The 22,734-nt window shown below is 40.9% G+C and overlaps 1 protein-coding gene and 1 pseudogene across 1 annotated transcript; both read right to left on the bottom strand.

The window, feature by feature from the left end:
• Positions 1 to 1,463: 1,463 nt before the first annotated feature.
• Positions 1,464 to 3,064, bottom strand: LOC139707059 (zinc finger protein 709-like; annotated as a pseudogene).
• Positions 3,065 to 8,794: 5,730 nt separating this feature from the next.
• Positions 8,795 to 21,139, bottom strand: LOC114090010 (zinc finger protein 709-like). Its single transcript, XM_027932022.2, has 4 exons — positions 21,026 to 21,139; positions 13,531 to 13,657; positions 13,265 to 13,322; positions 8,795 to 12,547 (listed from the first exon to the last, which is right to left on the bottom strand). Exons 1-4 carry the CDS (start codon positions 21,026 to 21,028, stop codon positions 11,308 to 11,310), a joined length of 1,428 nt encoding a protein of 475 aa, XP_027787823.2. The 5' UTR covers positions 21,029 to 21,139; the 3' UTR covers positions 8,795 to 11,307.
• Positions 21,140 to 22,734: the final 1,595 nt, after the last annotated feature.

Consider the following 22,734-nt stretch of genomic DNA (forward strand, 5'->3'; position numbering starts at 1 on the left):
GAAATCTAGTTTAAAGAAAATATACATCTATTGCTATATCATAGGCATGTACAAATATATATGTAAATAAATTTCACCATTATGATTAATTATGATACAGCAATAATATGGAAAGTACACACCAAACTGTGACAAATATAAAATCCATGTAAAAATCTCATTTTTCCTCTAAAAAAATACATGTATACATACATATACAGATGTGTATATATATATATATGTGTGTGTGTATATATATATATATATATATATATATATATATATAATGTATGCATAATCCATTATGTGAGGTCAGTAGAAAATTGACAACAACAAATAAAAACTCATTTTTCACTGCCCCTTTACCACAATTATTTAAAAACTACAAACAAACGAAGGCTAATGGCATATCAGATAAAGTTCTGGAAACCCCAAGAGAAGGTATAAACACCTGGAATCTATTTAGCTCTGCAAGAGTTTTACTCCCACGTGCAGAAGGCGCACAGCAATCAGGCATGCAAAGCAAGGGTCTGCTCAGCCTTGTAATACACATCAATTTGCTTTGGATCCAACATGCTTCAAAATGTTAGAAGTCTTACTACCTGGTTTTATTAAAAATATATTACCTAGAGCTGGGGTTGTGGCTCAGCAGTAAAGTGCTCACCTAGCACATGCAAGAAAGTGAGTTCAATCCCCAGCACCACATAAAAATAAATAAATAAAATAAAGGATACACACACACACACACACAACTTATTAAACTCTCATAGTACAGCCTAAAGAAAACTCCCAGAACTGTCTCGCCTCAATCTTTATTTCCAATAATTCACATTAGAAACATAGTACAGAGATATAATTTAAGAACAAATTACTGGTGAACAATATAAGTTTTGGAACATTTCTTCCAGGTAGTACATTTTCTGGAAACTTCTAATCAAATTATTTTGTACCAAGCTCTTCATATTAATTGCATGAATAAAATTCTGCTACATGAGGAATTTTCTTTTTTCTTTTTTTTAAAGAGAGAGAGAGAGAGAGAGAGAGAGAGAGAGAGAGAGAGAGAGGGAATTTTTAAAATATTTATTTTTTAGTTTTCGGTGGACACAACATCTTTTTTTGTATGTGGTGCTGAGGATCGAACCCAGGCCGCACGCATGCCAGGTGAGCGTGCTACGGCTTGAGCCACATCCCCAGCCCATACATGAGGAATTTTCATAGGCCTCTGAAACTGTTATATTTGACATAAGAAGTTTTCACATTACAAGTTCTTGATCCACTGTGATTTCTTACATGTGAACCAAATGGAGATCATTTCACAGGTCTTCTATTGCAAGTTCTACTGAATACTGTGCTCATTTATATGGGTTCACTGAACCAAGATGACAAGTGTCCCCACATCCTTTGTAATAATATAAGTTATTACTATTGCATTCTCATGTTTGTGAACAACTTCATGTGATAATAAAGAATTCCCAATTTTCTGTATTCAGGGTTACTCTCCAGTGCGCTCTTCCATGTACTTGAAAGAATATGAGAATTAAGGTTCCCCCTCACTGTGAATTGTTTCATGGTATCAAAGGGAACTGTAAGTAGTAAAGGCTTTCTCACATGGCTTACACTCATGGAGTTTCTCTCAAGTATGAGTTCCTTGATGTTTGAGAAGGTAACTGGATGGAGTGAAGGGTTCGCTGCATTCTTTATACACACACACACACACACACTCAGGATTTTTCTTCACTATGAATTCTTTCAGGTATTTTAAGGGTGAAGGAATCACTGGAGGCTTCCCACACTGCTCACATGCAAGTTTCATATCACTGTGAATTCTTCTGTTGTCTGAGAAAATTGGGGTCACCACAGGCTTTGCCACATTGCTTTCATACACAGGGTTTTTCTCCAGTGTTCATTATTTCATTTTTTCTAACCAAATAGGAATGAATGAAAGCTTTCCCAGATTGCTTACATGAATATGGGGTTTCTCTTTACTGTGAATACGTTCATGTGTTTTGGTGTGGCTAGAAGAACTAAAGGCTTTTCCACATTTCTTACATGCATAGAGTTTGTTTCTACTGTGAATCTGTTCATGAATTTGAAGGGAATTGGGGAAACAAAAGGCTTTCCCACATTGTTTGCATTCATAAAGTTTCTCTCCACTGTGAATTCGTTTGTGGATTTTAATGTAATAGGAAGAATTAAAGGCTTTACCACATTGTTTACATATACAGGATTTCTCTCCACTGTGAATTCGTTCATGTTTTCTAATACAGCTGGAAGAACTAAAGGCTTTTCCACATTGCTTACACACATAGGGTTTCTGTCCACTGTGAATTTGTTCATGAATTTGAAGGGAATTGGGAAAACAAAAGGCTTTCTCACATTGTTTACATTTATAAGGTTTCTCTCCACTGTGAATTCGTTCATGTTTTTTAATGTAATAGGAAGAACTAAAGCCCTTTCCACATTGCTTACATACAAAGGGTTTCTCTCCATTGTGTTATTTCATGTATTTGAAGGGATCTGGAGAAATGAAAAGCTTTCCCACATTGTTTACATACATAATTTTTCTCTTCACTGTGAATTTGTTCATGTGTTTTCACGTGGCTAAAAGAACTAAAACCTTTTCCACATTGCTTACATATGTAGAGTTTCTTTCCACTGTGAATTTGTTCATGAAGAGAACTGAGAAATGTAAAGGATTTCCCACATTGTTTGCATTCATAAGGTTTCTCTCCATTGTGAATTCGTTCATAGATTTTAATGTAGCTGGAAGAACTGAAGGCTTTTCCACAGTGCTTACACACATGGGGTTTCTCTGCTGTGTGAGTTCTTTTCTGGAAACGCTGGGGATCATACAAGGCTTTCCCATCTCCTTATATTCATATAATTTGTAGATGGACACAATACCTTTATTTATTTATTTTTATGTGGTTCTGAGGATTGAACTCAGTGCCTCATACAAATAAGGCAAGTGCTCTGCCACTGAGCCACAATTCCAGCCCCACCTCTTGAGTTTTGACTGACAGCAGGATGACATAAGACTTTCAAGTCCCCACTTCCATGACAACTCTAAGTCACTTTGGCCCATGCTGACTGGTTCTAATTGGAACAGGTTCTTACAGATTTTATGGGTAGAGAAAATTATCCGAATTTTCTCAGAGTTGCAGGACCTGATTGATGTGAGGGTCACGAAAGTCACCCCCTTCAGGGTAACTTGTGTTCCTCTTATGAGCATTTCCCCTGCAGATAACAGGTACTTCCTTGAGGAAAGTAACACATCCTGTCAACTTAAGCCAGACTTGGCTGCAGGTAAATTGCTTTCTAAAAGTGAAAGCATGTGGGGGTCTGCACAGTGGGCCCATTTTATAAAATGATTCCCTTATCTCATGGTCCCACCGCTCACATCTCTCTGCCCCTGACATTTCTAATCCCGTTTGTTCCTCTCTATAAGGAAAACCCACTTTTCTATCTCTTGAATGCGTGCAGACCTTACAGTTGAGGATTTCCTCCTCCTGCTCTACTCCTTTTAAATCAAGTCATGTCCCACCTTAATCAGCATTTGGCTTTAGAACAATACCTACAAACAGCCCAAGGACGACAATAATTTCAGAGAGGACAAGACCTTTCCCCTTCTCCTCCACACGTACCTGTGGATCTCCCCTCCGATCCGCGTGGCGCTGCGGGGAAACACCTGTGTGTGTGGACATCACTTCAAGAAACTTGGCACGACGGGGACAGAGCGTGGGCTTGAGAACCGGCTTCCCCAGTTTTGCAGACGTCGGAGTAACCAGGGGACCCCGAGGAGCAGGGGGGCTGGGACGCGCACACCTCCCTCCCAGTCCCCGCCTCGCCCGTGGCGGGAGTCTCCCCGCGACCCTCCCGCCGCCACCGCAGAGGGGGAGACGCGGGGCTGGGCGGCCGCGCTGCCCACAGACCGCTCCGGCCGGCAAAGCGCCGCGCAGGACCCGGGGCCCGGCCGGACTCCGACCGCAGTCGCCGCAGCTGCCGCCGGAGGCCCGGGTCCCTCCACAGCGACTCACCGTCCCCTTCACCGCGACCCGCTCCCCTTGCGGGAAGGGCGCCCTCCACACTCACCATTGCCCTCCTTCTGCGGTTCCTGGGGTCGCCTCAGCCTCCAGAGGGCGGAGGTCACAGCGACGAGGCTGAGTCACTTAGAAGTTCTCTTCACAGGACCCGCTGGACACTCTATGGCGAACCCTAGAAGGAAGCTCCACAAAAGTGGAAGGTTCCCGCCCTCTTCCAGCTGCGGTGCTGATTGGACAGTTCCTGCAGTCCTACCCCGTGTATCTGATTGGCTAGCGATCCAGGCCCCGCCCCTGAACCCTGAGTGACAGCAGGATAGAACCTCTACCTGGCTGAATGGAACCCAAGTGAATTGTTTCCAGCTACAGCCCTTCCCAGCCTGAGCTTCTTCTCAGGTCCTGGACCTGACCTAACCCAAAGGATTATTGCACTTCATCCATGATTACTGCACTTAATCCATTTTGTTCCATCATCCTAGGTGTGGAATATCTATAAAAACTTAATAGTACAAATATAATTTTATAATGAATGATTGTATAAGAAATATAATTATATTAATTAATATTAGTTAATGTGATAATATATAAACTCTAGATTATGGAAATCAACCTATTTTAATGCACTAGAGAAGGAATCTTAGAGAGTCACTAGGGAGTGGCCCCAGCCAAAACCTTGCAGTTTTTCCCCTTTGTCCATCACCATGCATCCAAAGGCAGACTGGGATTAGAGACACTGTGTACTCATGCCAGAAGCCCTCTGAGCCTGGATAGTGAGAAATGGCTTTGGCAAAACCTGACATGCCTGACACACAGGAAAGGTGATTAGGGACCCCCTAGGCCCTGAATCCTATCACCTGAGTCTTGTAGAATGGAGGCTTGCACGAACTGCATTTAATTAGTTGAGGAGTACCCATTATTGTCCTCCAGAAAGAGACAGAAAGCTCAGAAAGGTGTGCGGTGGGCGTGAAGGACCTTACCTCCTTGATCATCCTGGAGGAGCTCCCAGAGATGATGCCGGTATTGTAAATCCGATCATTAATAGATATGGAAGATTTAAAATCCCCAAAATAACGTGGCCTGAGAAAAAAGGAGGAAAAAAAAAAAAGCCATGCACTGATAGCTTTCATCCTCCAAGACAAATGTTTTCCTGATGCTAATTGCAGGCAGGAAGGAGGTGTCTCATTACACCTAAAGTGATAGCCACTGAGGGGCACTGACTTCCTCAGAGTAAATCCTCTCCAGGTGCTCAGCACAGACCCCTCACGCAAGAGCTCAAGTTCTTAATTGCTCAGACTGACCCCTTCACTGATTGACAGAACAAACCCCAAATTCCTTGGTGCCCAAGAAAACTGAAACATCTACAAGACCACCTTTCAGGATAATCCATATAAGCCCAGGCCCTTTCTTTGTTCAGGGGCTCATTTTCCAGAAAATGAGTCCCACCAAGGTGTCATTTCATCCCTGCATTCCCTGCTCCTGTGTGAAACTTCGTTCCTAAATAAAGCACTGAGCCGATCTGTGAAGTTTGCATTTGTCCAGATCTAACCATCAGGGCCCAATTCCCCTGGTGTGGAAGAATGAACCCCTGAGAAATGCCAACTAAAGCACAGAAGAAGTTTTATTTAAAGGAATAGAGAGACAGACTGCTCCTGGGGGCGGAGAAAAGGATCCAGAGCTGGAATCCATGAGAGGAGGGTGTCCTACTCCTTTTATCCTTTCTTCTCATTTCCCAACCTCCCTTGTATTGTTTATGTGGCCCGAAGTTGGGAAAGAAATCGTGCAGGGGTGCCTCTTTCTATCTACTGAAAGGGTCAGGAAAGGAGCCATCCAGGAGGTACTTCAATAACAAACTCATTTTGGGGCACAGGGTGGTGGTCCATGCCTGTAATCCCAAGGGCTCCAGAGGCTGAAACAGGAGAAGTCAGCCTCAGCAAAAGCAAGGCACTAAGCAACTCAGTGAGACCCTGTCTGTAAATAAAGTACAAAATAGGGCTGGAGATGTGGCTCAATGGTCAAGTGCCCCTGAGTTCAATCCTGTGGGAAGCCATTCTCACACGTGACTGGGCAACTCCCGGTTTGGGTCTGAGGCGCTCTGGCTAACTGTGTTGGAGCTTTCCCGGCCCTCTCCTGATGAGAGAGCCCGTCCGTGTGGGGGTGTGACTGACCACTGACCCTGGGGGCCAATCACTGACCCTGACCTTGGAGTGCGGCCCCCCTCAACCTTCATTGGATGGAATTCTCCCCTGAGTTTCTTGTTCCCCAATAAAAGGCTACTCCCTGGCGTGCTCCCTCTCTCTCTCTCCTGCTAGCCCTGAGTAATCCTTGCTGCCCTACTGGGTGGTTCGAGGTGGGAACCAGAGAGGGGAGCCGTCTCGGACCTGGTCATAGAAAAAGGTAACTGAGTCTGTGTGTTTTATTTCGATCTCGCTAGCTAACTTTTATGCCAAGAACCTCATTAATGAAACCAATGCTCTGGCCGCATGGTGGACAATCCCCTGTACCAACAAACAAAAACACTAATTTTGGGAAGGAACATTTCACTGGAGGCAGGTAAACTTGGCAACAGGTTGAAATGGGAGAGGAAGTGTCTTGAAGGTAGTAGCATTTTGTTTCTTTCCTTTCAAACCAGCCTCATCTTCCCTATTTGACCCGATCATCTATCTATATCTGCCCATCCTTTGTTGTTATGTAACTATTATTCAATTCATGGAGAAACTGGAGTCACCTGGCTGCAATGCCACACACCTGTAGTCCCAGCAATTTGGGAGGCTGAGGCAGGAGGACAACAAGTTGGAGAACAGCAAATCCAAGGACAGCCTAGGCAACTTTGCAAACATCTGTCTCAAAATAAACAAAAAAGGGTTAGGGATGTAGTTCCAGGGTAGAGTGCCACTGGGTTGAATCCCTAGTACCACACCAGCAACAAAAACTGAAATTTTATGGCAGCAATGTTCTGTAAAGAATAAAAAGGAAAAAATGTAAATACTTGACATGGCTCAAACAGGCCCCAGCCTCACCCAAGGTCACAAAGACCCCCCCATTCAGAAGGCCAAACATATTCCCAAACTCCAGTGCCAGCTGACCACTGAAATGAGCCTTTAGGTCACGCACTTGCTTCACACCAACACTGATGAGTTCAATGACACAGATAGTGAATACAGTACATTTTTTAATATAAAACAAAATCCAAGATACATTATATGGATTTTAAAAACTGACAATTATTCCTCTGAAAGTAGAAAGATGTCATCAAACTATTATTTTCATATGAACAAACTGATAAAAGGAACAACTAACCAGATGTGAATTCTTCCTTCCCCTCTGCTTTCATGGGAAACTCTCTTCACTTAACCACCCCACTACTGACTGATCCAGCCAAATATTTTTCTGATAAAAATCCAAAGCATAATAAATATATCTCTATCAAAAAAAGTCAAGCTGACCCCAAGTGTAATGTCCCTGAGGCTCTCACTGCCTCAAAGTAAATGACCTTTTTAAAATGATCTTACAGGGTTGGGGATGTGACTCAAGCGGTAGCGCGCTCACCTGGCATGCATGCGGCCAGGTTCGATCCTCAGCACCACATACCAACAAAGATGTTGTGTCCGCCGAGAACTAAAAATAAATAAATAAATAAATAAAATAAAATTATCTTACAAAGCTGGATGCTGGGGTGCATGTCTGTAATCCCAGCAGGTCAGGATTTTGAGGCAGGAAGATCTTGAGTTCAAAGTCAACTTCAACAACTTTGTGAGGCCTTATGTAATTTAGAAACCCTGTCTCAAAAAAAGGGGGGAGGGCCTGGGGATATGGCTACATGATTAAGCACTCCTGGGTTAAATCCCCAATACTCCCCCTACCCCCAAAATAGCTAGGGTCTTAATCTGATAGACTTAAATACTATCTTATCTCATAACTGGGAAATTTTTAAAAATTTATTTTGGAAGTCAAGTCATAGATTCCTTCTCTCCCAGACTTTTGTAAAATATTTCTAATTCATCTTGAAGCAAATAGATTGCCTTTGGCCTAACAAGATCAGGCACATTGGGATGTGATATAAAGTAGAGTATAAATGTATTTGCTTTCTTTTGTTTTCAAACTCTTCCCTGCCCCTAGTAAAATGTCTCTTAATAAGCTGGGCTGAGTGGCACAAGTCTAAAATCCCAGTTTCCTGGGAGGCTAAGGCAGGAGGATGGCAAATAAGACATTAGGCAGGGCAACTTAGACCCTTTATCAAAATAAAATCAAGGATATAGCTGAGTAGTACTCAGAAAGTGTGGGGCCCTGAGTGCAAAAAAAAAGGGAAAAAGTCTCTGAGTCATGAACTAGTCTGGAGGGCTGACACAGCGATCTGATTCTGCTTGGCCTTGAACTATAAGAAATGTTGTGGGGCTGGGGATGTGGCTCAAGTGGTAGTGTGCTTGCCTGGCATGGGTGTGGCCCGGGTTCGATCCTCAGCACCACATACAAACAAAGATGTTGTGTCTGCCAAAAACTAAAAAATAAATATTAAAATTCTCTCTCTCTCACTCTCTCTCTCAAAAAAAAAAAAATGTTGTGAAGATGATAGCTGTAATTAATTCAATATGGAAGTCTAACAAAATTGCTCTCCCACTGAAGAATTTCATTTTTCTCAGTAGTAAATCGGTATTACAAAGTACTCTATCACAAAGTTTTCAATAAATATTTTTGAAAGAAAAAGCTAATAAATGTTAATCTGTAATTTGTTAGAAAATATTTAAGAAACTGTAAAAAAGTAATGCACAGAAATCTGGTTTGAAGAAAATATACATTTATTGCTATATCATGGGCATGGACAAATATGTGAGTGAATTTCACCATTATGTATAATTATAATGCGCCAGTAATATGGGAAAGATATAACATCCAACTGTGAAAAATATAAAATCCATGTACAATTGTCATTTTTCCCCTGAAAAGAAACATACACATGTATACATATGCATATCTCTGAGTATATATATAAATAAAAGGGTATGCATAACCCATTATGTGAGGCCAGTCAGAAATTTACAACAATGAACAAAATCTCATTCTTCCCTGGCCCATTAACCATAAGTATTTAAAACTACATACAAATGAAGCCTAATTGCACCTTAGAAATACACATTGATGGGGCTCGGGTCAATATGTTAGAAGGCTCACTACCTGATTTGATCAAAAACACACTACCTATTAAACTCAGATAGAATAGCCTGAACAAAACTCACAGAAGTATTTCACCTGAATCTTTGTTTACAAGAATCGAAATTAGAATCACGCAGTGCAGCCAGGCATGGTGGCACAGGCCTGTAATCCCAGCGGCTCTGGAAGCTCAGGCAGGAGGACCCTGAGTTCAAAGCCAGGCTCAGCAACAGTGAGGTGGTAAAGCAACTCAGTAAGACCCTGTCTCTAAATAAAATACAAAACAGGGCTGGAAATGTGGATCAGTGGTCAAGTGCCCCTGAGTTCAATCCGTGGTACCCCTCACCACCCAAAACACACACACACACACACACACACACACGTGCGCGCACACACACACACACACAGTGCAGAGATCTACTTGAAGAATAAATTACTAGTGAACACAATATAAAACTTGTGGGAAATCTCCAGGTAGTACATTTTCTGCAGACTTCTAAAGAAATTATTTTGCATCAAGCTCTTCATACTCAATACATTTTAGGATTCTGCTACAGGAGGGATTTTCATAGGCCTCTGAAACTATGTTACAACTGACAACTCCTTTCTAAGAATTTTTCACAATCACAGGGTTTTGATTTACTGTGATTTCTTACATGTGAACCAAATGGAGATCATTGCAAATCTCTTCTATTATAGACTCCACTGCATACCGTGTTCATTTATATAGGTACACTGAACCAATTTGACGAGTTCCCCAGATCCTTTGCAATAATACAAGATATTGCAACTGCATTCTCGTGTTTGCTAACAAGTTCACATGATAATAAAGACTTCCTGGGCTGGGGTTGGGGCTCAGCCGTAATGCACTTGCCTGGCATGTGGTTTCTATTTTCAGCATTGCATATAAATAAATTAAATAAAGGTCTATCTACAACTAAAAAAAAAAAAATTTTAAAGAGACTTCCCACTTTTTCTGTATTCTGGGTTACTTTCCAGTGTGTTCTTTCATGTACTTGAAAGAATCGGAGAATAAAGGCTTTCCCACATTGTTGACATCCTTAAGGTTCCTCCTCACTGTGAAGTTTTTCATATTATCAAAGGGAACTGTAAACAGCAAAAGCTTTCTCATACTGCTTGCACTCATGGAGTTTCTCTCAAGTGTGAGTCCCCTGATGTTTGAGAAGGTAACTGGATGGGGTAAAGGCTTCATGATTTTCTTTACACAGTTTCTCTCCAGTGTGCATTCTTTCATGTATTTTAGCGGGTGCATGAATTTCTGAAGGCTTTCCCACACTGCTCACAAGCATGTTTTCATGCCACTGTGAATTCTTTTATGTTTGCTGAGGGAACTGGTCTCCCCATAGGCTTTGCCACATTGCTTGCATACATAGGGTTTTTCTCCAGTGTGCCTTATTTCATGTATTCTGAGTAAACAGGAATGAAGAAAAGCTTTCTCACATTGTTCACATGTATAGGGGCTTCTCTCCACTGTGAATTTGTTCATGCTTTCTACAGGAGCTGGAAGAACTACAGCCTTTTCCACATTGCTTACATACATAGGGTTTCTCCCCATTGTGTGTTATTTCATGCATTTGAAGGGATTTGGGGGAAATGAAACACTTTCCCACACTGTTTACATGTATATGGTTTCTCTCCACTGTGAATTTGTTCATGGATTTTAATGTAATAGGAAGAACTAAAGGCTTTTCCACAGTGCTTACATATGTAGGGTTTCTTTCCACTATGCATTTGTTCATGCATTCGAAGGGCACGGACAAAAGTGAAGGATTTCCCACATTGTTTACATATATAGGGTTTCTCTCCAATGTGAATTTGCTCATGGGTCTTTATGTAACTAGAACTAAAGCCTTTTCCACACTGCTTACACACATAAGGTTTCTCACCACTATGAATTTGTTCATGTTTTTTCATGTGGCTGGAAGAATTAAAACCTGTTCCATATTGCCTACATATATAGGGTTTCTTTCCACTGTGAATTTGCTCATGAATTTGAAGGGAACTGAGAAAAGGAAAGGATTTCCCACACTGTTTACATTTATAAGGTTTCTGTCCACTATGAATTCGTTCATGTTTTCATGTGGCTAGAAGAACTAAAGCCTTTTCCACATTGCTTACACACCTAGGGTTTCTCTCCAGTGTGCATTATTTCATGTCTTTTGACTAAATAAGAATGACTGAACGCTTTCCCACATTCATTACATGTATAGGGTTTCTCTTCATTGTGAATTTGTTCATGTGTTTTCAGGCGGCTAGAAGTACTAAAGCCTTTTCCACATTGTTTACATACATAGAGCTTTTCTCCAGTATGTTTTTTTTCATGTATTCTGAGTGAATCAGAACGACTGAAAGCTTTCCCACATTGTTTACATGCATAGGGCTTCACTGCACTATGAATTTGTTCATGTCTTTTGAGGTACCTGGAAGAAATAAAGGCTTTTCCACACTGCTTACATGCATAGGGTTTCTCTCCACTGTGAATTCGTTCATGGATTTTAAAGAAAAAGGAAGTACTAAAGCCTTTCCCACATTGCTTACATACATAGGATTTCTTTCCACTGTGAATTTGTTTGTGAATTTGAAGAGAACTGAGAAAAGTAAAGGATTTCCCACATTGTTTGCAGTTATAAGGTTTCTCTCCACTGTGAATTCGTTCATGGATTTTAATGTAGCTTGAAGAACTAAAGGCTTTTCCACAGTGCTTACACACATGGGGTTTCTTGCCACTGTGAATCTGTTCATGTCTTTTCATGTCACTAGAGGAACCAAAGCTTTTTCCACATTGCTTACACACATACAGTTTCTCTCCACTGTGAATTCGTTCATGGATTTTAAAGAAAAAGAAAGTTCTAAAGCCTTTTCCACATTGCTTACATATATAAGGTTTCTTTTCACTGTGAATTTGTTTGTGCGTACGAAGAGAACCGATAAAAGTAAAGGATTTTCCACATTGTTTACATATATAAGGTTTCTCTCCATTGTGAATTCGTTCATGGATTTTAATGTAGCTGGTAGAACTAAAGGCTTTTCCACAGTGCTTACACACATGGGGTTTCTCTCCTGTGTGAGTTCTTGCATGCTTCTGAAAACGTTGGGGATCATGTAAGGCTTTCCCATGTTCCTTATATTTATATGGCTTCTTTCCATGTTCCAGATATTCTTGTGCTTTGTGTCCAGTGTGAGCTGTTAGGGGCACAGCTAGGGATGGATCAGCATTGAGGACATCTCCACACACATGGTGTTCACTAGGTTTTACTCCAGAAGAACTTCTCTTGTTTATGTGAGGATTTATGATCTGGCTGAGGATTTTTCCACATTGACTATCTTCTTTCTGTTCACAGAGTCTCTCTAACACTTGACTTCTGCAAAGAATGAAAAGCACAATACGAATGATTTTGTTTATTAATGATTTACCAGAAGAATTGGTTTTATTCTGTGTAAGCTTTATTATTGAGCTACGTTACAGTTCTTTTAAAAAAAATTTTTTTTTTTTTCAGATAAGTTCTCAGGAAGTTGCTCATGCCTCACTAAAGTGTTGAGGCTGGCCTCCCTCTTGTGATCTCCTGCCACATCTTTCCAAGTTGCTAGGATTATGGGTGTGCACTACCATCCAGCTCAGTTTTCTTAATACCTCTTTTCCAAGTATTTGGTTAACCTTGAAGATGTTTATCGAATGTAGTTACAATTAAGCACTACTTATATGAAATGCATAGAACAAAATTCAGATTGGATATTGTGATATTTGCAAATATATAGAAAGATATCTTCAAAATGGGTCCCATTTGAGGCCAATTTCATACATTTCTAATAATTTGTGTATGGAACAGACTTTGTATATAATAAACTATTAGAAAGTGTCACTTATGATATCAAGTCAGTGTTCTAGATGGTGCCTATTCTGGAACATAATGGATTTTGAGTTTTCTAATTATGGATGCTCAATCTGTATGTACTGTTTAAGAAAACAGAGATAAAATCAACTTGAACCTTGGCATATATCATTTCCTTCTTTTCATGATTTTTTATAAGTTATTCCAAGATTTGTGAGGGATACTGCCTTCTCTAGTGAGTTCAATTACCTTAGATTTCCCTTGGAATTGTAGTGATCATCGATGGCCTGATTTTTCCATTGTTTTCCTAAAATGCAGACCCAGAAACATCATTATGACTCATTTCAACATTGCATAAAAGCTATTAGAGTCTTGCTGATCTGATGTATACTGTCACCATGCCAGTATATTCACCAAAATATGGGTTTTCCATATTCTAGATCATGGAACAGAACTGTTAAGCAAGTGATACCTGTTCTCTGATTGACTTAGTGAGGAAACTATGTCACCCTTACCTATAGTGGTCAGGTTCCAGAAGGTTTCCTGCATCACATCTCTGAAGAGCTTCTTCTGGGAAGGAACCAGCAGAGCCCACTCCTCCAGGGTGAAGTTCACAGCCACATCCTCAAAGGTCACTGGCTCCTGAAATATCCCACAGGTATTCCCAGGAGGAAAGTGAGACACACAGCACTGGAGACCTGCACTCACTTTGTGAGAATTTCATATGATAGTATGTCCTCCCAATACTCCATCTTACTCTCCAGCAAGGCTCACATCCTCTCACACTGAAATTCTGATGCTGGATCGCATCTACTGGTAGAGAAAAAGGGAGAACAAGAACACTAGCTGTGCTGCTGGGTCTCTCCAATTCTCTTTGTACGTGGGTCTCTAGCACTTCTCACAACAAAGTCCAACTATGTACTGTACTTAATAGTAGCTGTTCTGAGACAGCATATTCTTAGAAATGCTTGAGAAAAAATTTTGTTGGTATCTGGGAACTACTGTTGGAATGGACCTAAGTAGCTTAACTGCAAGGAGGGAACTGGGATTCTCAAGCAGGTTATCCCAACAAAATGCGGACTGTTAAAGTCCTGTTGGTCCTCTATGTGTTTACAATGTTCTGACATGCTCGTCACAGGATGCCTATCTCATCAGCCTCCCAAATACACTCTGGGTGATGAATCTCTAGTAAACTGGTCTGTTAGATCAGATCTAAAACCTTTTTTACAACTCCTTATTTAGGGAATTCAGTACATCCTTTGGGATTGCACTAAGGGACCAGCACTGGAAGCCTGTATGTTAGTTCCTGTATGTCAACCAGAATAAAAATAAATAAGATTCATGAAGGATAATTCATGAATAGGTAATCATTAACAATTTTCTTGTAGAATGTCAAAACCTAATACAATAAGGTTAAAAGAGGTACATGTCCTTAGAAAGATTCAGTGTCATCAAGATGTCACCTCTCACATGGACCTATAAAGTTGCGAAATACCAATAACAAAACCTTTTCCTAAGAAAACACAAAGTAATGTATGCCAGGTGTAGTGGCACATGCCTATAATCTCAGCGACTTGGACTTAGTGAGACCCTGTCTCAAATTTGTAAAAAAATAAGTAAAATAGATAGATTTTTAAAAAGGGATAGTGATATTGCTCAGTGCATTAGGGCCTCCGTCATCATTCCACAAAATAAAAGGACGAAAAAAAAAAAAGAAGAAAGGAATGAATGAAGGGAGGAAATAAAAGGAAAAAAATAGTTTATAAATCTTCTAGGCATAATAAATATCTAATATCTAAACTCATTGGAATAATAAAGTGATCAATTGACTAATAAACACAAAACATTTTGAAGTCACACTATTTGGAAAAGTACACTATTAACAAAAAGATTAACAAATGATGAAAAAGAAAAGAGCACTCATGTGCCCATATGTGAACAGAAAACTGATTCATGACACAGCAGCATTGAACAACAGTGGGAGACACTCCAATCTTTCTAATAACCAAGACAGGGACCAAAAGGTATCTATTTACCTGGACATGCCATGTATTCCTCTCTATTTCAAGCATGAAATTCAAACCACACATTGAAACCATAACACAATACTGGAATAATTTGAGAAGCCACAAATACTTTTTTTTAAAACTTTATTTAGTTGTCAATGGATCTTTATTTTGCTTTTCATTTATATGCGGTGCTGAGAATCAAACCCAGTGCCTCACACATGTCGGGCAAGTGCTGCTCTATCACCGAGCTACAACCCCAACCCATACAAATAGCTTTTAAGGGCTGAGGATATAGCTCAGTTGGTAGAGTGCTTGCCTCGCATACACTAGGCCCTGGGTTCAAATTTCTAGCATCACACACACACACACAAAAAAAAAAAAACCAGTTAAACAAATACAAATACCTTTAAACATAGAAAATAGTGTTTCCTAATTTAAAAAAAATAATAATTTCTAAAAAAATAAGCGGAGCGATTTAAATCTATGAAAGTAGAGGAAAGCAAAAAGCAAACAACAAAGTTCAAAAATTTTTGCAATACATGGCATGAAAAAGTACTGGTGTGCTCTAAGGCATCATGGCATACACCTATAATCACAGCTACTTGGGAGGATCCCAAGTTCCAGGGAAGCCTGGGTAACTTAGGGAGACCCTGATGAAAAAGGAAAAAGGGCTGGAGACGTAGGCCAGTTTTAGAGCAGTTGCCTAGCAATGTGCAAGGCCTTGGGTTCAATCCCCACTACCCACCGCCACAAATACACACATGATTAATATGCAGAACAAAAATTAATGAATACATGATTAAAGACACACTAAACATTTTAACTCAATGTAAAACATCATAAAGAGATCTGTGTCCATGTGTGAGGAAAAAGCCAAATAAATATAATTACTGAAGATCCTAGTGAAACAACAAAGGTTTATACGTGAATAGAGGATAAAATGATGCACTCCACTAACACTATAGTTTCAATTTTACCATCAACTTCATACCAGGAGCTGAAATCAAATTTAACCCCATCAAATATTTCTGCTCAAACACTGAAAGAAGAGACTGTGATTCATATAGATACCCATTAGAGTCTTTAAATGTTCATATATCTATAACAACAACAAAAATCTAAGAATAATGAAGAGGCAGGTGAGGGGGAACATGCTTGTAATCATAAGCACTTGGGAATCTGAGGCAGGATAACATTTTGTAAATTATTATTTTTTTTAATTGCAAGTTGAAAGCCAGCCTCAGCAACTTGGGAGGCTCTAAGCAACTGAGCAAGTTCCTGTCTCTAAATAAAACATTAAAAAAAAAAAAAAAAGGCCAGGTGCAGTAGAACACACCTATAACCCTAGTGGCTTGAAAACCTGAGACAGGAAAATCGCAAGTTCAAAACCAGCTTCAGTGAAGCAACTCAGTGAGACCCTGTCTCTAAATAAAATACAAAATAGGGCTGGGGATGTGGCTCAGTGGTTGAGTGCCCCTGAGTTCAATCCCTGGTATCAAGAAAGAAAAAGAAAGAAAGAAAAAAAGACTAGGGATGATGCCCAGTAGTTAAATGCCCCTGGGTTCAGTCCCCAGTATAATAATAGTAATAAAGAAGAGGGAAATAGGGCTTATTAATAGGAAAAAAATAGAGAAAAGCCATTTCTGAGAAACCTCAGAATTTGAACTTAGTCAACAAAGACATTCACTAGGCAAGGTGGTACACTCCTGTAATCCCACTGAATCAGTAGGCTAAGGCAGAAGGCAACTCAGCAAGACCCTAACGCTAAAAAAAAAGTAAAAAAGGGCTGGAGATATAGCTATGTGATAAAGTTTTAATCCTCTCTACTACCAAACAAAAAAGCAACCAAACAAACAAAAAAACAACATATAATAATTTGCAGGTTCCCATTGTAACAACATATATGAAACCATCACTATAGGTGTTCCAGAGCATCCTGGAGCAAGGAGAACAAAGAATCAACTAAGATGAAGTTAGATGATTGAAATTATACAGTCTGGAGGAGGAAAAGAACAAAAAATAAAATTCAGAGACTTTTCACTAGTGTATCTCCTCGGTGTGCCTTATGAAAAGAAGTCCTCTAGAGAAAGCAAGAAGCTATAGGAACAGTGATCACATAAAGTAAAACAAACAGAAAGTACTTACAAATATGCCATGTTTTAATCCAACTACATCAATAATCACTTTAAATGTAAATGTTCTGCAGACAGGCTGGCAGAAAACAACACCCAACCTTGTGTACTTTATGAGGGAAAAAAAAAAAACCCAGTTTTTAACTATCAAGAAATCAGGTCAAGAGTCAAAACTTCAGTTACATAGGAGAAATAAATTTAAGAAATATGTTATGATGACTAGAGGTAAGATCATTGTATTGTACTCTGAGAAATCATTAGAGAATTAGGTTTAAAGTGCTCTCATTCCACAAAAGATATGTATTTGAAGCAATGTATTTGGTAATTAACTCAATCATCTTGGGTTATCTCTGCTATCACCACCACCATCTTTAATTGAGGCAGCTTCCACCTTGGGACACCAATCTGGGCCTGGAAGCCCAACATCAAGGTACCTATAGTCTCCCAATCCCAATCCCCAAGTGCTTGCAGCTATGTGGTGGGCCCTTCTCTCTCAATGCCTGGTCCTGATCTGCCTGCTCTCCATGACAGGCACACAGGTCCCAGTGCTCAGCCCTCAGCACCTCTAGAGAGAGAAGTTCTTGATTGGGAAGTAGAAAGGGAGGGAGTGAGGGAGACACAGTTAAGAGACTAAATTAGAGACCAAGAATTGTAGGGTCCACAAGCAATATAAGGGCCTAAGACCAGGCTCCCACATACCATGGGTGGACCCCAAAGGAGATTCCTGAGGTGCAGTCTTCCAACAGAGACTGACAATTGCTATACCCCTCATCCAGGAGTTCCACCTCCAAGACTAACCCTTCCTCCCTAGTAACCTTCAATATCCTGAGGGTGGAGATACTAGCAAACTCCAGACAACCCCACCTATTGGATGAGGAAGGAAGCAGGGAAGATATTGAACTCCAACAGAAACAATCAATTATCCTTTGAAAAATTTTTTTCTTTCTTTTCCTGCCCTCTCATCCCCAACATTTGTAAAACTAAGTACTTTTTTTTTTTTAAAGAGAGAGAGAGAGAGAGATTTTATATATTTATTTTTTAGTTTTCGGTGGACACAACATCTTTTTTTTATTTTTATGTGGTGCTGAGGATGGAACCCAGTGCCCCGCGCGCGCATGCCAGGAGAGAACGCTACCGCTTGAGCCACATCCCCAGCCCACCAAGTACTTTTATTTTTACCTTTATTTTCTCTTTTCTCCTAACAGCCAGCTTCTTTTGATTTCTCTTTCACACTTCCTATGATTTAACCCCTCCATATTCTCACCTCCTATCTCATTAACATCTCATCCTACCCGCTCCCAGTTCTGTTCGTGTACCATTAGAAACTGTCCACTCTTTCACAAACCTACTGTTTATGTTGTAGATGATAATCAAATACACCATTTCTGTTTACTGCGACAAAACTGACAAAACTGTAAACGTCTTAATAGGAGCTTTTGGTTTAAGGATGCATATTGTTTACATTGGGTGCTGCTAATATTGATCATTATAAGAAACAACTAAACTGGGGGTGGTGGCACCCCTCTATAATCCCAGCGGGATTAGGGGGCTGAGGCAGGAGAATCACAAGTTAAAAGCCAGCCTCAGCAAAAGTGAGGCAAAGAGCAACTCAATCAGACCCTGTCTCTAAATAAAATACAAAATAGGGCTGAAGATGTGGCTCAGTGGTCCAGTGCCCCTGAGTTCAATCCCTAGTCCCCAAAAATAAAAAATACAAAAATATTTTTTAAAAAACAACAAAATAAACAAATAAAGAAAGAACTTGTGAGAATGTCCTGGTTTTCAGTCCAAGCACATGAGAAGGGAGAGAGAAGACACAGTTTTTATAAATAAAGACGAAAAAGTCTTCAATAGAGCCTGAGGATAGCTCAGTGGTACAGCACCTGCCTAGCACTTGTAAGGCCCTGGCTTTGATCCCCAGCACTGCAAAAATAAATAAAAAAGATAAAAGAAAAAATCCTCAACAAATAATAGCAAATTTATATTTGCTATTATATAAATATAATATAAACAAAATGATCCAAAACCCAAGTAGGAATTGTTATAAGTATTTTTTTAAAATACGTAGTTCTTAATGAGCCTTTACTTCATTTATATGAACATGGTGCTAAGAATCAAACCACGTGCCTCACACATGCTAGGCAAGCATCTCCCACTGAGCCACAACCCCAGCCCCTACTATAACTATTTAAGAATGACCACACATTTAAAAGTCAACTCATGGGGCTGAGGTTGTGGCTCAGCAATAAAAGAGCTCGCCTAACATGTGTGAGGCCCTGGGTTCGATCATCAGCATCACATATAAATATATAAAATAAATGGTTAATGTGGATTAAAAAAAAAAAAGAAGTCAACTCATGTAATTAATCACCTCAACAAGCTAAACAACAAAAGAGGGCCTGGAGTCATGGCTCAGTGGTAGAGTACTCGCCTAGTGTGTGTGAGGCATTGGGTTCGATTCTCAGCACTACATATAAATAAATAAATAAAGGTTCACCGACAATTAAAAAAATAAAAATAAACAACAAAAGAGAAGGATCAAATCATTAGGTACAGAGAAAGCATAAGAAATAATAACGACAGGGATTGAGACTGAGAAGAAACAAATAAAAAATAAATCTTCACATGTGACATTATCGTCTATCTACAAAATCCCAAAGAACCAACAAAAATCCTGGAATTAATACCGGGGTTTGCAAGGTTGTAAAAAACACACGACCTTAACATGCAAAAATCCATCATTTCTCTGTATATCAAATATAAAAAAATCAATTTCAAATAAAAACAACACTATTGATACAGAACAAAAACATGGAAAAGAGAGGAACAATTTCATAAAAATGAAAGATCATCTAATAAGAACACATTTTTTTAAAATTTTTAAATTGATAAAGAAAATGAAGGATCACTTAAGAAAAACACTCAAGGTCGGAGGTAATCAATCAAAACAAGATACCTCTTAGTGGTTCGGGAGGCTGAGGCAGAAGGATCTCAAGTTCAAAGCCAGCCTTGGCAACTTAGTGAGATTGTGTCTCAAAATAAAAATAAAAAGGGCTGGGATGTGGCTCAGTAGTAAAGTATCGGGGATTGAGCAAAAAAAAAAAGAGCGCAGGGGTGGGGTGGGGTGCGGGGCTGGGGATATGGCTGAGTGGTTAAGGACCCCGGGTTCAAGGAGGATAACAAACAAAAACAAAACCCACCCAAGGCTCACGTCAGGGTGAAACGTCCTAGATCTAAGACGATGCTGCCACCCTCCATCCGCCACCTTCTTTGTACTCCCCTTTGCTCCCCTCTAGAAAGAAAAGTCCTTTCTGCCAACCACTGAGAGGTCTGCAGACTTCACAGCTGGGCTTCCCTGCTTTGCGGTTCTCTTAAATGCAGCTGTGCCTTCCTCCATCCGCATTTTCTAAACCAATGTCCAGCGGGCGCTGATTTCCAGTAGGGGGCCCTGGCAGAAGGGTCTACAGATCTGTCCGCCTCCTACCCCCACAAGCCCCGGGGCTGAGGGTCAGTCACGGATTTGGGGACTGGCTTCCCCAGTTTTGCAGACTTCGGAGTAACCAGGGGACCCCGAGGAGCAGGGGGGCTGGGACGCGCACACCTCCCTCCCAGGCCCCGCCTCACCCGCGGCGGGAGTCTCCCCGCGACCCTCCCGCCGCCACCGCAGAGGGGGAGACGCGGGGCTGGGCGGCCGCGCTGCCCACAGACCGCTCCGGCCGGCAAAGCGCCGCGCAGGACCCGGGGCCCGGCCGGACTCCGACCGCAGTCGCCGCAGCTGCCGCCGGAGGCCCGGGTCCCTCCACAGCGACTCACCCGTCCCCTTCACCGCGACCCGCTCCCCTTGCGGGATCGGCGCCCTCCACACTCACCATTGCCCTCCTTCTGGGGTTCCCGGGGTCGCCTCGGCCCGCAGAGGGTGGAGGTCACAGCGAGGAGGCTCGGCCACTTAGAAGTTCTCTTCACAACACATGTGACACACCTACTATGGTGGCTCCAGGAAGGAAGCTGTTCAAAAGTGGAAAGTTTCCGCCCTCTTCCAGCTGCGCTCCTGATTGGACAGATCCTGTGCCCCCCCCATCTCCCGTCTCTGATTGGCTAGTGTTCCAGGACCCGCCCCCGAACCCTGAGTGACAGCAGAAGAAAACCTCCCTCCTGGCTGAATGGAACCCAAGAGATGGTTTCCAGCTCCAGCCCTTCCCAGCCTGAGCTTCTTCCCAGGGCCTGGATCTGAGCTAACGGGAGGGATAATTGCATGGATCCATTTAGGTCCACCCTCCCAGGTCTGGAAACACCTATAAAAGATAAATATAGTATACAATATGTAATATAATTTTATAAAAGACCTTTTTAAATATAACTATGATATTAATATTGTTAATATTAATTGTTATAAGAGATTATTAATTTCCTTTCAATTCAGTGTAGAATTGAAAATTTGGGATTTAATCAGTTAAGCAAAATTCAGTCCTGGCCTTTCAGAACTGGTGTTGTCTTCTCACTATATTCAGTGGGCATTTTCTGTTTCTTGCCCCTGTAATTGAGGTAACAAGTGTACTCAGGCAGTGCCAGAAGCAATGTCCATGGAGACAACACCTCATGTCAGAAAAGGACACCTCACCAGGTGCAGTGGCATAGGGTTTTAATCCCCGAAGCTCAGGGGGCGGAGGCAGGAGGATCACAAGTTCAATGCCAGTCTCAGTAGCTTAGCAATAAGCAATTTTAAAATAAAAATAGAAAAAAAAAGGGGGATGGACAGATGGTTCAGTGGTGGAAAACCCCTATGTTCAATCCCCAGTATCAAAAAAGAAGAGGAAAAAAAAAAACATCTACCCAGTCTGGACTGCCAGGACATAAACATATTGTCAGAGGTCAGGCATTTTGGATGAGACAACTGGCTTCATAGCCAAGGCTTTCTTATGCCTTTGTTATTTACCCATTTTCATCTAAGAAAATAAAAACATACCTACAAGGGAGTACAGTTATTTAATTCAGGGAAGCAGTGGAGTTACATGGAAGCAGCGTTGTTGTTGTTTTTTTTTTTTTTTTTTTTTTTTTTTTTTAGTTCTCTGCGGACACAACATCTTTGTTTGTATGTGGTGCTGAGGATCGAACCAGACCATGCCAGACCAGCGCGCTACCGCTTGAGCCACATCCCCAGCCCCTGGAAGCATCCTTTTACAAAGGAATCAAGAAGGAAAAAAAATGGAAACATTTGAACTCAGAAACCAGTCTACTCCAAAGAAGGCTGTAAGAAAAACTTAGATTCAGAAGATTAAACATATTCCCAAGCTTGAGGGCCGGAATGACATCTTGCTGAATCCAAGTTTTCAGAGTGTGACACTCCTGTGTGCTGAGGCAGGACAGCTAAGGATTTCACTCTGGAAGTCACCATTCTCAGATGTCCCTTCCTTATAGTATGGAAACTCTCCATCCTTCAAAATAATTTTATTAGTCACCATAGACACTGTCACCTTGAGTCACTTTCATGTTCTGACCTAACCAAACTGTCATAAACCCTTTCTCCAGGAGATCTTTAAATTTTGTCTCTAATCCTATTCTTCATACATTTTCTTCACAG

Source organism: Marmota flaviventris, chromosome 1, assembly GCF_047511675.1.
Source record: "Marmota flaviventris isolate mMarFla1 chromosome 1, mMarFla1.hap1, whole genome shotgun sequence".
In the NCBI taxonomy this organism is placed as follows: domain Eukaryota; kingdom Metazoa; phylum Chordata; class Mammalia; order Rodentia; family Sciuridae; genus Marmota; species Marmota flaviventris.

Excerpts from the sequence above, each read along its gene's own strand:
- LOC114090010 (XM_027932022.2), bottom strand. Across the intron at positions 13,323-13,530 it reads CTGGAACCTGACCACTATAG|GAAAACAATGGAAAAATCAG; the intron begins GTAAGGGTGACA and ends TCTGCATTTTAG. Across the intron at positions 12,548-13,264 it reads AATTCCAAGGGAAATCTAAG|AAGTCAAGTGTTAGAGAGAC; the intron begins GTAATTGAACTC and ends CATTCTTTGCAG.